This window comes from Ranitomeya variabilis, chromosome 2 (genome assembly GCF_051348905.1).
Source record: "Ranitomeya variabilis isolate aRanVar5 chromosome 2, aRanVar5.hap1, whole genome shotgun sequence".
NCBI lineage: Eukaryota > Metazoa > Chordata > Amphibia > Anura > Dendrobatidae > Ranitomeya > Ranitomeya variabilis.
In genome coordinates this window covers 121,779,150-121,793,741 of record NC_135233.1, presented here as the reverse complement: position 1 = coordinate 121,793,741, position 14,592 = coordinate 121,779,150, and the positions used below count along the sequence as shown (strand labels likewise).

Genomic DNA, 14,592 nt, shown 5'->3' with positions numbered 1-14,592 from the left:
TTGCGTGCCACCCCATTTAGGAGAAAAGGAATTAACTACAATCTCTGGCACAGTCTTTGGAAGTATTTGGTGCAGTTTTAGGAAAGAAGCTTCCTTCTTTAAATCCTAGATCTCCTCTTTAACCTCTTCACCATGCATCATCGGTCGTGTCCCTGCCATTGATGCAAGCCCACATCTTTCTCCGCAGTTGATGGGTGATTGAATCACCGATTTAATCACCCATCAAATGCCTATAACAGCCACGGGTAGATCCAGGACCCACCCGCTGCTGTTAACCAGTTAAATGCAGCTGTCAATCACTGACAGCGGCATTTAACACTCACCGGCCGGAAGCGCGTCATAAGTCACGCCCATCGGCGCCACTGTCACGTGACCGCGTGGCGCCGATGGGTTGTCATGACGGCTGGGGGTTTGCAGAAGACCCCCCCCCCCCGTGCCTGTCATCATGAGCCTCCTGTGAATGCCGAAGTTCGAATCACCCCCGTCACCATGAAAAATGAAACAATTAAAAAAATTCAAAAAATACACATTTGGTAACGCCGAATTCAGAATCGTCCGATCTATCAAAAGAAACTCTGCTCCTTATTTGCCTCACTACTACTAATTAGAATACAATGTACAGGAAATAGTCACCAGAAGGACAGAGGAACAGAATATATTTTGGAATGGTATGTAAGCAGAGATGCAGAATATGCCGTACACAATATGCAAACCCCAACTAACATTTATAATCTATATGTACAGTGGGGTCATTTTGGTTTAACACATTGAAATAAAGAGATAGAAATAAAACAAAATGTAATAAATGTCTAAATACTTTTAATGAACAAATCACTCTTCTTTGTATATTATCGCTGTATTACGTTAGGATGGAGCATTGTCGGAAACCTGTCCTAGAAGGTTAGGACGGGTCAGTTGTTTCTGAGCATGTGCAGTAGGAATCTCCGCTGCTGTGACCTGGAGATCGGTGGACAGCATGTGCTATAGGCTATCTCTAGGTCACAGCAGCAAAGCATTGTCTTTTTTTTCCTCTCTTTTCTGTTCCAAGAGGATCCCTGTAAAGCCGGGGTCATAAGAGTGTAGATTATCTCATGCAAGAGAATAGGATCGATCATGTAAATAACACTCCGATCAAACACTCACCAGATTTTGAGTACAATGTCCAATAAGTGAGAGAATCGTAGCGCAGATGAGAAGATGGAAAACAAGATTTCTCTATCTTCTCCATTGTCTGTGTCCATGGAAATCAGACTGCATTCGGATGACATTTGAGTGCAGCCCGATGTGTTCCATGCACCTAATTGACTTGTATGGGTATGCGTGATCCGAATTCTGAAGCCACTCTCATCATGCTGCAATTTGTTTTTCATACCGAATCTGCATGAGAAAAAAACGCTGCTCCGCAATATAACATTCTTTAGAGTGCTATTCGATAAAACATGACATGGCACCTGTCCGATGTATTCGCTTGTGTGAACGAGCACTTACGGTAATATTTTTAGATTGTATATTACACATATGCAATGCATTATGCTGCATTTAGCCTGCTCAATTATATATGGTACAGTTCTACTTTAAATTCAAAATTAAGGTAAAAGTAAACTTAATGAAGCGGAACCTTTGTAAAGCAGTCAGGAACTTCAGGCATTTGGAAAAGGAAATAGATTAGTTTTTTTCTTGTGTTATTTCTCCTCGTAGTTTAAGGAGCTGTCTCTTTAATGAATGAACTGTATTGACCCTTGGAGCTACTACACCCCGTCCCCCGCCTCCTCCTTGTGAGAAGTTCTTGCACGCCACCTCTGCAGCTGACAGCAGCACCAGCAAGATTAGCCAGATTCTTTTCAGTGTTCTTTGATCACAGTCTGCATCCTTCCCCACTATGTTTGACAGCCCGGCCGAGACTCACGCAAGGCCAACTACTGTGTTTGCTTTTCCAGGAACTGTGGCATTGCCTCTCACTGGCAGATTAATGGCAGCCTTATAATTAGTTGTGCTCTTGGATGTTTTTTAGGGGATGTTTTGCTTTTCTACAGCACAGTTTATCGTTCTTTTTCCAGGGGGTGAATTTACCACCATTCTTATTGCCATGGTTTATGCATGGGCAGCGAAGCAGAGAACAACTGAAACCTGGTTGGTTTTGTGATATGAGAGAATGACCTCTGCTCGGTTCTCAGAGGGTACTTTAGCATGGGCGAGGCACTTTCTTACAGTGTTTTTTGAAGGGTGAATAGATGCAGGAACAGGCTGCCTCTGTCTGGGGAGGAATGGGCCATTCAGACCACTGTGTGTCAAGGATCCAGAGGCAATGGCCAAGACACTGATTTACAATGTCCTTCTTATGTAGGGAGCTGACCTAGCCTTGCTCCGCAGTTCCAATATTTCTGCTACAGTTTTGATTTTTTTAATCATTTTAAAGTTAAACGTTTGAAGTTATTAACAATTATCCAAAGGAATAACGTAAATGAATGACTATTCTAGTTTGTGTTGTTTATAGTCCTATCCAGCATGGAAATGTATGACACTTGCGAATCAATTTATTAGGGGATTTGTCTTTATTCCCTTTTTTTTTCACAGTCTATTTGCCTACCTATAGCTGCATTGATATAAAAAGCGGAGTACAAATGATGGCAGTGAAAGGATCAGCACCTGCGTCCTCCTCTGGGTGTTGTGCTTATCAAACCAATCTCCTGGAGCAGCTTATTCCCAGAGTTAGACCTCATTCAGACGTCCGGTTTTCATGTACAAGTTCTGTCCTTGTTTCTCACTGATAGACTATCACAGGTACGAGTGCTAAGTGGTCCACGGAGATATGTCCAATCTTTGATCCGAAGGTCTATCCGCCCGTGAAAACCTTTTGACGGACTGTCACATAGGAGAAGGTGGAGAATTTTTTTTTTTTTCTTCAATGTACGAGAAAAGCGAATGACACTCGGACCAAACGCTGATCAAAATAATCAGTCGTTTTTTTTCTCGTGCGTGAAAAAAACTGCCATCATCTGTACTCCAAATAATTACATTCAGATAGCAATGAAAATAGACTGTGATTTCAAGGCTGACTACATGCTGATTTTTCATAAAAAGGAGGAATAAAGCCAAATCCCATAATAAAGCGATTTGCAAAATGTCATGACTTTCCATGCTGGACAAATTATTAAAAAAAATTAGAAAGTTAATTGCTCAAAATTTTTTAAACACCAATTCAAAAGCTGTAACGGAGCCTCCTACTTTCCATGTTTATATGCTGCTGTATTCTAAGGGTATGTGCACACGTATTCCTGAGGTCTGCGGATTTTTCCGCAGCGGATTTGTGAAAACTGCAGGTAAAAGGCACTGCATTTTACCTGCGGATTTACCACGGTTTTTTGTGTGGATTCCACTGCGGTATTACACCTGCGGTTTTCTATTATGGAGCAGGTGTAAAACCGCTGCGGATTCCGCACAAAGAATTGACATGCTGCGGAATATAAACCGCTGCATTTCCGCCCAGTTTTTCCCGCAGCATGTGCACTGCATTGTACTGTAAACACATGGGAAACCACTGCGGATCCGCAGCAATATCCACAGCGTGTGAACATAGCCTAAGGCTATGTTCACACATTGTGATTTTGCCATACCTCCCAACCGTCCCGGATCCCGCGGGACTGTCCTGATTTTGACAGTCAGCCCCGGGATCCCGGGCGGGACATTAGTTGTCCCGCACTACCTGCCTAGGGCGGGGACAATGCAGGGGGCGGCACCTGAGTAACTTAGGTTTGTGGCTGTTTTTTTTTTTTTGTTTTTTTATAAAAGCTGGGTCTCCTCCCCACCGACCCCGCCCCCTGTGCGGCGCTGCGCTGCCTGCCACGCTGAGGGAGAGAGGCTGAGAGCCAGCAGCGATCAAGATGAGAGGTCAGCGACTCACTACCTCCTGTGTGTGCATGGAGCTCCGGCTTCTCCTGCTCTTATCTGCTATCCCGGCAGAGAAGGAGAGACGGGGGAGGTGCCGGGACAGTGCAGAGATGTGAGCAGCCGGAGAAACTGAAGAGCTGCACATGGACATCAGCCGCCCTTGCACCACAGAGGAGAGTGTGTTTGTGTGTGTGTGTGTGTGGTGTGTGTGTGTGATGTGTGAGATGCTGCATGTGTGTGTGTGTGTGTGTGATGCTGCATGTGTGTGTGTGTGATGCTGCATGTGTGTGTGTGTGTGATGCTGCATGTGTGTGTGTGTGTGTGATGCTGCATGTGTGTGTGAGTGAGATGCTGCATGTGTGTGTGTGTCATGTGTGTATGAGGTATCTGGTGTGTATGTGATGGCTGTGTGTGTGTGTGATGGCTGTGTGTGTGTGTGTGATGGCTGGGTGTGTGTGTGTGATGGCTGGGTGTGTGTGTGTGTGATGGCTGAGTGTGTGTGTGTGATGGCTGGGTGTGTGTGTGATGGCTGGGTGTGTGTGTGTGATGGCTGTGTGTGTGTGTGTGATGGCTGGGTGTGTGTGTGATGGCTGGGTGTGTGTGTGTGATGGCTGCGTGTGTGTGTGTGATGGCTGCGTGTGTGTGTGATGGCTGCGTGTGTGATGCATTTGTGTCAAAGCTGCATGTGTTTGTGAGCTGCGTGTGTGATGCTTCGTGTGTATGTTTGATACTGCGTGTGTGTGTGTGATGCTGCGTGTGTGATGCTGCATGTGTGTGAGCTGCGTGCGTGTGAGCCGTGTGTGTGAGCTGCGTGCCTGTATGTCATTATACAGTATGGAGAACTGTGGCCATTATACAGTATGGAGCATCATGTGCAGTCATTATACAGTATGGAGCATCATGTGCAGCCAGTATACAGTATGGAGCATCATGTGCGGTCATTATACAGTATGGAGCATCATGTGCGGCCATTATACAGTATGGAGCATCATGTGCGGCCATTATACAGTATGGAGCATCATGTGCGGCCATTATACAGTATGGAGCATCATGTGCGGCCATTATACAGTATGCATGCGGTCATTATACAGTATGGAGCATCATGTGTGTTCATTATACAGTATGGAGCGTCATATGTGGCCATTATACAGTATGGAGCATCATGTGCGGCCATTATACAGTATGGAGCATCATGTGCGGCCATTATACAGTATGTATGCGGTCATTATACAGTATGGAGCGTAATGTGTGTTCATTATACAGTATGGAGCGTCATATGTGGCCATTATACAGTATGGGGCATCATGTGTGGTCATTATACAGTATGGAGCACTGTGTGGCCATATTTTTTTGTTTATAATTATTGTATATGAAATAGTGTGATGTGATCGGCAGTGCTAAATGGGTGTGGTTGGGACGTGGATATGGGTGTGACTAATTATGAATAGGTGTGGTCAGAGGCGTGGCCTAAAATTTGCCGCGGCGCGCTTTGCGCGCCGCAAACTTTGTCCCTCTTTCCCGTCTTCAAAAGTTGGGAGGTATGATTTTGCTGCTTTTTTTATGCAAATTTTCAGCTGCATTTTACAATACCAGCAAAGTCTATGGATTCGACTTCGCTGATACTGTAAAATGCAGCTGAAAATGTCTGAAATTTCATGCACAAAGCTTATTTTTTTTTGTCCTCAGTTCTTTGTGTTTTGCTTGGGTTTTGCAGAATAGGGGATGTCACTTCTTTCAGCGTTTTTTCACCGGTTTTCACCCATTGATAGTAATGGGTGGTGAAAAAATGCTGAAAAAACGCAGGTAACTGCTGCGTTTTTTTGTGCCAAAATCTTAACGAAGTAGAATCAGATTTTTTTTTTTTGCCACTAAAGTCATCAGCATGCACAAGAGACAAAAGTAGCATGGCAAAAATGTAACAAAAAAAATGCACAAACGACACAGGAAAAACCGAGCAAAATCTTCTTTTCTTTTTTGCAGCTTCTTTACTGCCAAGAGAGAAGGTCTTGAGGCAGAAAAAACCTCAGCAAAAACGCCACTTGTGAACGTAGCCTAATACTGCTTTTTGATTCTGTCAGTTTGCCGTTCTGGATGTGACTGCTCCCTTTACCCTCTTTAGCTATGCCTCTGCACTTACTGTAGTGAAACATATTGATCCACAAATCACAGCAATTTAAACCAGGCCTGTCATCAGATTTCACAAAGCGATAAGAATATATCATGAATTAAACCTCTTAGACCTGATGAGACTGGTGTGTTTGCATAAATCAGTGCCAGAAAGGCTGTATAATAATCTTCAAATTAAAATTAACTTTTATATGATTCCAGCTAGTGCTAAGAGTATCAGGCAGGCAGGGCATCTTTCACATAGGAAGATACCACTATTTGTATATTGACTTTCAAAGTAAGTACACCAGCCTCATCGGGTTTAAGAAATCTGTTTAATAATGAATACAGTTAGTATTGTAAAATCTACTTCAATTTTTAGTAGCTTTTCTTAATTCTTATGTGCGTGAAGATAAGAAAATGTCTCCTAGAAGAGAGTAACATTTGTGATTTTAACTTCTCCTAGCTTCTCTCTTCCTTGAACACAAACCACACCATTGATATCTGGCAATTACTTCTTTCCCTTCTGTACTGAAAAAACGTGGTCATCCAGACACGTTTATAGGACAGTCAGGGAACGATAACTTTCAACCAATATATTTTTGTAATACCGAAGGATTAATGGCAGAGTTCCAGCAATGTTATTGTATTGCATATTTTTAAGTGAGATATTTAATAAATGAGTAGTAAAATCAATAGAGCAAATGGGCATTGTATTGGTAAATATATCAGTGATTAGGTTATTCTCAATTCTTTGTTTTTCCAGGTATGCGATCATGTGTGGCTACATGTCTGAATTTGATAGTGTGCAGAATAAAATCAAGAACGGCTATCTCTTCAAGGTTTGTTGAAAACTTTTGCTAGAAAGGAGAGTGAACATATGAAGCTTAGATTCGCCCTTTAATAGTCAGTCCACAGTTTTATAGATGTAACCTATTAATTTTGAGTTGCAGCATGTATCATAGCTTATCGCTGCATTCATTTACGATTGCAGGCATCAACCTGTGTCACTTCAGCTGTACTACAACACTCAGCATGCAATCACAGACCCCTGACAGAACACTGCTGTCAGGCCATGCTAGGACTTGTATTTTCACAGCAAATGTTATGCCACAAATTGCGGACCCCCATACCGCTACAATGATGTTACCAATCGATAATTGGTTAATAAAGAATATATGAGAAAGATACGAGCGCTCATGATAACATGCGGAGGATCGTGGGATCCTGCTCTGCATGTCAGGATCCCTCAACCCGAGTGTTTGGACTCAATCCTGGCTTAAAGTTGGGACCTTCATGCGGTCCTTAGAGCACTTGGCAGCGTTTTTGGTAATAGTTATTTAGAAAATTCATTAGTCTGTGTCTGCCCTTTGTTTTCTTAAGTAAAAAGTGAAGATTGGTTGTAGGTGCACTTTAAGGCTGTGTGCATACGTTGCATTTTTTCTAGTTTTTTTTGCGATAAAAATGCATAAAAAAACGCATACATATGCATCCTATCATTTAGAATGCATTCTGCAATTTTTGTGCACGCGGTAAAAAACGCAGCATGTTCATTAATTTTGCATTTTTTCCATGTTTTTCCCGCTATATAATGCATTGGGAAAGCTCCGGAAAAAAACGCATGCGGATTTCTTGCAGAATGTCCGGTTTTCTTCAGTAATTTTCTGCAAGAAATTCTTACGAGTGCAGATAACCTAAAGGTTTTTGAGCTTTTTTTTTGGGGGGGGGGGGGGCAATTTTCTCACATTTTTTTTTTAAAATCTACCATCAATAAATAAAACGCTAGCCGTTTTGGAGGAATTTCTTGTTGCGATTTTTTTTTTTTTCTTTTCTTTTCGGTCAAAAACACCTTAAAATGCTTGCTAACACTAAAAAAAAATATTCAGCCATTTTGTTGCCTTGCCATTGACGTGTAAATTATAGAGCGGCTTTATAGTGGAAAATACCCGAAGAATGGTCAGATCATTTCTTTTAAAAGGAATCTGTCACCAGGTTTTTGTTACCTCGTCACTTAGGCTATGTACACACGTTGCGGATTTTGCTGCGGATCCACAGCGGATTTGACGCTGTGGATCTGCAGCTGTTTTCCATGCATTGTACAGTACCATGTAAACGTATGGAAAACAAAATCCGCAGTGCACATACTGTGGAAAAAGACGCGCGGAAACGCAGCGTTGTATTTTCCACAGCATGTCAATTCTTTGTGCGAATTCCGCAGCGGTTTACACCTGCTCCATAATAGGAATCTGCAGGTGTAAAACCGCAGGTGGAGTCCGCTCAAAAACCGCGGTTAATTCGCAGTGCGGTTTACCTGCTTATTTTGCAAAAACAGTGCAGAAAAATCTGCACATCAATCCGCAGCGTGTGCACGTAGCCTAAGTGTATTGGGTGCAGCAGCAGTAACGCAATTAGTTTTTAGATGTAGCAAAGCTCAGAATGCTAATTCCGTCTACACCCCTGATTAGCAGTGTTCTGTATATATTGTATTTTTACCTAAACTGCTCATCAGTGGAAGGGCGGAGTTGGACCAGGGTGCAGGGACAGGCACCTAATCTGGCAGGAATAATCTCCTACTGATAAAACCCCCATTGTATTGAAATACACACAGCCTAATAAGTCGCATATTACTAAAGGCAGTGTCTCAGCCCCTACCTTATGCTGCCTTCAAATTAAGTAGCAAAAATTTTTTGATCGAATCCATTTAACGACGTCGCGTTTCTGAAAATCTGAAGGTAATAAAAACTGATTATAACCCTGAACATATGAACAGGAAATCGTTTTTCAATAGAACTGAAATCGAAGAGTTTTTTTTTTTTAAGGTTTTTTTTTTTTTCTCTGAAATGTACCCGATCCAAAGACGCCTGAAAAAAACCCTTTGTGCACATACCCTAACACCACAACCTCTGCCTTTCTAAATGTGCCTCGGTGTGCTGATTAATGCTTTAGGGCACATTCGCATGCCTAGGTCTGTTTTCGTGAATGCAAAAATAACGGGTCTGTTGACAACAGATGACGTCTACGTACCAGCCATTTTTAATGGAGCGTAGTGTATTGCAAAAATAGGTAAAAAACAGATTTGCTCTGAATGTAACAGAATGCACATACAATACAGACCAGAATCACTGGGATATTAATGTACAAAGCAGGGCTGTTTCTGTAAATGTAATGTAAATAGGGAAAAACAGTGCTGCAAAATAATTGTCATGTTGGAGCAAAGGTCTCCAGACATCCAAAATAGGTTTCGCAAATTGGTAATATTTGATAATCACCTGATAATTTTATCAATGAAATAAAGAATAACTGAATGATGTTCACATTTCAGGAGCATTTGGACAAAGCAATACAACTCCATCCAGAAGAGCCTCTTCAATACTACCTCTTAGGCAGATGGTGCTATGCTGTAAGTAGTCATTGTATCATTGGTTATTTATGGTCTGACTTACGCCTGGTCTGACGTACCCCTGGTCTGACGTACCCCTGGTCTGACGTACCCCTGGTCTGACGTACCCCTGGTCTGACGTACGCCTGGTCTGACTTACCCCTGGTCTGACGTACCCCTGGTCTGACGTACGCCTGGTCTGACTTACGCCTGGTCTGACTTACGCCTGGTCTGACTTACGCCTGGTCTGACTTACGCCTGGTCTGACTTACGCCTGGTCTGACTTACGCCTGGTCTGACTTACCCCTGGTCTGACTTACCCCTGGTCTGACTTACCCCTGGTCTGACTTACCCCTGGTCTGACTTACCCCTGGTCTGACTTACCCCTGGTCTGACTTACCCCTGGTCTGACTTACCCCTGGTCTGACTTACCCCTGGTCTGACTTACCCCTGGTCTGACTTACGCCTGACTTGGGCTTCTTTTACACTTACCGGGTTTTTTGCGGCACGTTATTGGGGGCCGTATCGCTGCAATTTTCACGGACTGCAAAAAACTTGCGGATCACCGTTTTTCGGGTTTCCAATACTATGGAAATACTAATCAACACTGATTTCCCTTAGAATCTTAAAAGAAGGGAGCGTTACCAGTGTGAGACATGTAGGTCAGGAGAGCAGACTGTCAGTCATTACATCTCACACTGGAAACTCCAGATTTCATGTAAAATAATCTTTGGAGGCAGATTCTCATGCAGAACAGTGTCCGGCCCATAGTCCTGAACAGCTCATTTACATATTAAGAAAATGTGGATTTCTCTGGAAGAAGACATCAGATCTCAGATGTCAAAGTATCATTTTATTCAACTGGCATGTGCATATAGGCAGCTTACCCTCTTCATGACATCTACCATACATGTACAGTGCATACCCAGCAGGCCATGACTGCATGTTGCATCCAGGACCTGCCTCTAACAATCATGGGTGGAGCGAAGTATTTTGGGTGTAAACCTGTTAAATGCCGCTGTCAAACTGACAGCGACATGTAACGCGTATCAGCATGGGGCCCATCAGCGCACCCGCGACATGATCACGAGTCACCGATGGGTTGCTATGACAGGTTCTGCTGGAGGACCCCATGCTTGTCATTGCAGAGCTTCTTTAAAAACCCTTCCTGTGGCCGTGCTTCAAAGGAGACAATGATTTCTGCTATATGCAGCAATGTTGTAACTAGCCTACCTTTCTCCCCATTGACAATAAAGATATTATAAATATATCGCCGCATTCAGAAAAGTCAAATCTATCAAATTTGTAAAATACTTAACAGATCGGTAAACATCGTAAATGAAAAAAAACAAAAACAAGAATGCCTAAATTAGGCTTTTTTTGGTCGCTGCAATTCCACACAAAATGCTGTAACAAGCGATCAAAATGTCACATCGGTCTCAAAATGGTATGTGTAAAAATGTTGCCTCACCCGGAAGAATAAGCCCTCACACAGCTGCATCGAATGAAAAAATGTTATGAAATAATAGAACAACACGGCACTCGTAGTAGTGTATAGAGTAGGTGCTCAAGTAGGGTATCCTGCCCAACAAATCCAAATCCGAAAAAACTTGGCACTCTAGATGAATAATTATCATATGCAAAAGGTTTATTGATGTGCATCCATAAAGGCAAGTCGAACGTTTTCGGTCCACATCCGGACCTTCATCAGAACAAATATAAGAGATATGGTGCAGCAAGAAGTCCTGTCAACGTAGTCGCACTGTTGTGAATTCTGTTCTTGGGCTCCCTCCGGTGGTTATAAGTGGTAGCGCTGCTGTCTGTCCTTCACAGCAGTTATCAGGTGTGTCCACTCTGGACTGGGCTATTTAGTGTGGCTTCACCCTTTAGTCAGTGCCAGTTGTCCATTGTTTCTGGAGGATTCACATTCCTTCATGGTTTCTCCTGCTTCCTGGTCTTTTCACCAAGATAAGTTCTGCTTGTTTTGCAGCCCACATTTTGTGGGCCTCATTGTTCAGTGCATTTCATGTATTTTCTTGTCCAGCTTAATCTGTGTAAGGATTTATGCAGTCAAGCTGGAATCTCTGGAGAGGCAGATATACCCTCCATGTCTTTAGTTAGATGTGGAGTTTTTTGTATGTTCTGTGGTGGATATTTTCTAGTATTTTAATACTGACCGCATAGTTCTCTGTCCTATCTTTCCTATTTAGCTAGATTGGCCTCCTGTGCTAAATCCTGTTTTCTGCCTGTGTATGTTTTTTCCTCTCCTCTCACAGTCAATATTTGTGGGGGGCTGCCTATCCTTTGGGAATTTTCTCTGAGGCAAGATAGTTTTCCCTTTTCTATCTATAGGGTGAATTAGTCCTCCGGCTGTGTCGAGGTGTCTAGGATCAGTAGGTACATCCCACGGCTACTTCTAGTTGCGGTGTTAAGTTCAGGGTCCGCGGTCAGTACAGATACCACCTTCTCCAGAGTACGTCCAATGCTACTCCTAGGCCACCAGATCATAACAGCGCACATGTGATGCGACCGGAGTCACTGGGTAAATGATGCTCATTGGCATATGATAATTATTCATCTAGAGTGCCACGTTTTTTCGGATTTGAAAAAATGTTATGAGTCGCGGAAAACACAACCCCAAAAAATGTTATTTGTAAATTTCTGATTAATTTTTTTCACCATTAAAAAGTAAAAGAAACTGGACATGTTTGGCATCATCATAATCATACTGCGAGGTAATTTTTATTGCAAAATGTACAGCCTAAAAACAGTTCCCAAAAAATATTATCTGCCCATTTGTAATTTTTTTTTCCCCTTTTTCCAGTGATAAAATGAATGGTGTCATTCAAAAGTACAACTCGTCCCGTAAAAAGCAAGCCCTCGTATGTCCATGTGGACAAAAAATAAAAAAAAGTTATGGCTCAGAGAAGAAGGGGAGGAAAAAACTGAAATGCAAATTAGCCCCATCTTGAAGAAGTTTAAAGTGAACCTGTCACCAGGTTTGGCCGATAAGAGATGCGGCCATCACCTTTCAGGGCTGATATACATCATTCTATAATGCTGTATATCTGCTCCCAACCCGACCTGCAATAGAAGAAAAATAACTTTTATTATACTCCCCTGCGAGCGGTCCGGTCCGATGGGCGTCGCTGGTTTTCTTTCGGCGCCTCCCATCTTCTTACGATCCCCGTCTTCCTGCTTGCTTCATGTGGATGACGCGTCCCTTCATCGTCCACACACAGTCTAATCGGCAATGCTCTCCTGCCCAGGCGCACTTCTCTGCCCTCTGAGGTCAGAGCAAAATACTGCAGTGCGTATGCGCCGGGCCTCTCTGACCTTTCCCGGGTGCCTGCGCACTGCAGTACTTTGCTCTGCCCTCAGAGGGCAGAGAAGTGCGCCTGCACAGGAGCCGCGTTGCCGAGGAGATGCGTCATCCACATGAAGCAAGCATGAGTGCGGCATCACAAGAAGAAGGGAGGCACTGGACCCAGAAGAGCGACACCCCTCGAACTGGACCACCCTGCAGGTGAGTATAATAAGTTATTTTTCTTATCTTGAAGGTCGGGTTGGGGGCTGATATACAGCATTGTAGAATGCTGTATATCAGCCCTGAAAGGTGATGGCCGCATCTCTTATCGGCCAAACCTGGTGACAGGTTCCCTTTAAAAGGGTTGATCATACTGACAAAGATTTGCTTTAAGAGTTGAACAGCACAAATGCTTTCAGCCATAGCTTGCCATTTGTGAAAGTAATTTTCCTCTTGGCTACTAGATCGACCATTTATCCAGATTTACTCCTGGCCCAGATGGAAATCCGTAGTCGATATCCTGAAAATGACTCTCCCTGTTAGGGAATAGTCAAAAAACCATAATGTGCCCAAACTGCATTACTTCTCAGGCGGTGAATATCGATGTAAATCCGTTTATGCCCAATCAAGACAAAAGTGTTCTAGGAGTGATTTATTGGCTAACCAGAGAACGAACATGGTACCACAATATAATTTTTTATTGTATGTCTATAAAACAGGTGAATACAAAGTCAACCAGCTGTAGGTCCAGGAGCTGTTCTCACTACAGCCCTAAGTTTCCTGCAAGTCACCATTTTGGCAGTTTAGATAAGACCTATAGATCTAAAACACTGGAGCAATGCTTATCCACAGTTATATGTCAGTTGAAGTATATTCTCAGCTCCTCAGTCCTAGAGATGACAGATGGGTGTAGAAGAGGTTGAATAGTTCAAAATACTCACATCCATCAGGAAAATTATCATTCCCTCCAACACCCTATACAATTTTGCAATTATCAGTCTTCCACAGGAAAACTACTTCTCATTGGCATGTTGACACACTTATTCCATAGAGCTGCCCCACCAGAGTAGAAACCATGTCCTTTCTGGACTTTTTGGTGATTGAAAGAAATAAAGAAAGATGCTTAAAGAAAGGTGGTAGGTGCAGCCTGGGCTTTTTGTCTTGGTTCTTTCCCAGAGTCCTTGGTCACATCCATTGTGCACTTCTCATTTGTGTTTTTTTTTTACAAGTGAACAGATAGATGAAAAGTAATGTGTGTAATTAAGAAGGCTCCTTTGTTGTCCTTTCATTGCATACTTTGGAGAGTTTCCCCACTGTGCAGGGGATGGCAGACTTCCCACCAAGTATAGGACAGTCGGTTGTTCCGAGTGGAATAATCCTGCACTCAATAGTAGACTGGGTCGTCTCCCAAGCCGTACTTTCTAAAGGAGCTACACTTGCTTCCATCTTAGAGTATCTTCTCTGCGGCATCAATAGACAATAAGCGTTAAGTTTGCAGATAAGTAAATACATTATTTGGCCAACTATATCTTGCTGGCAGAATCTTCTTTTGGTGGAATGGTTACACTACCGGTGTTTATACAGCATTCCTGTAATCTATGGGGCCAGTTCCATAATTCTAGATACTAAATTGTTCATAAAACATTGTAGTAATGTCTTCTGTATTTTTTTATAGTGTTTCCAAAGTAAGGTGTACTATTTAATTGATCACTTTTCATTTCTTTGTTGACTTTTATACAAGCTAATAATTAGTGGTCATTAACAATCGTCCCATGGTAAAAATAACCTATAGCTACTATCGGGCTACGATGGAACTAAAACACTCTGTAATGTCTCATGGTTTTTGAAAACACACAGGGGAATTTATTATTATTATTTATTCTCTTTTTTTAAAATTAAAATACCACAAATT

The 14,592-nt window shown here is 42.6% G+C and overlaps 1 protein-coding gene across 1 annotated transcript in view; it reads left to right on the top strand.

Moving 5' to 3' along the window:
- LOC143804635 (regulator of microtubule dynamics protein 2-like) overlaps positions 1-14,592 on the top strand; it is a 161,323-nt gene that overhangs the window by 97,518 nt on the left and 49,213 nt on the right. The window contains exons 6-7 of the mRNA XM_077282913.1: positions 6,761-6,836; positions 9,317-9,394. Coding sequence (XP_077139028.1) covers positions 6,761-6,836; positions 9,317-9,394 — 154 coding nt within the window. The remainder of the gene's footprint in view (positions 1-6,760; positions 6,837-9,316; positions 9,395-14,592) is intronic.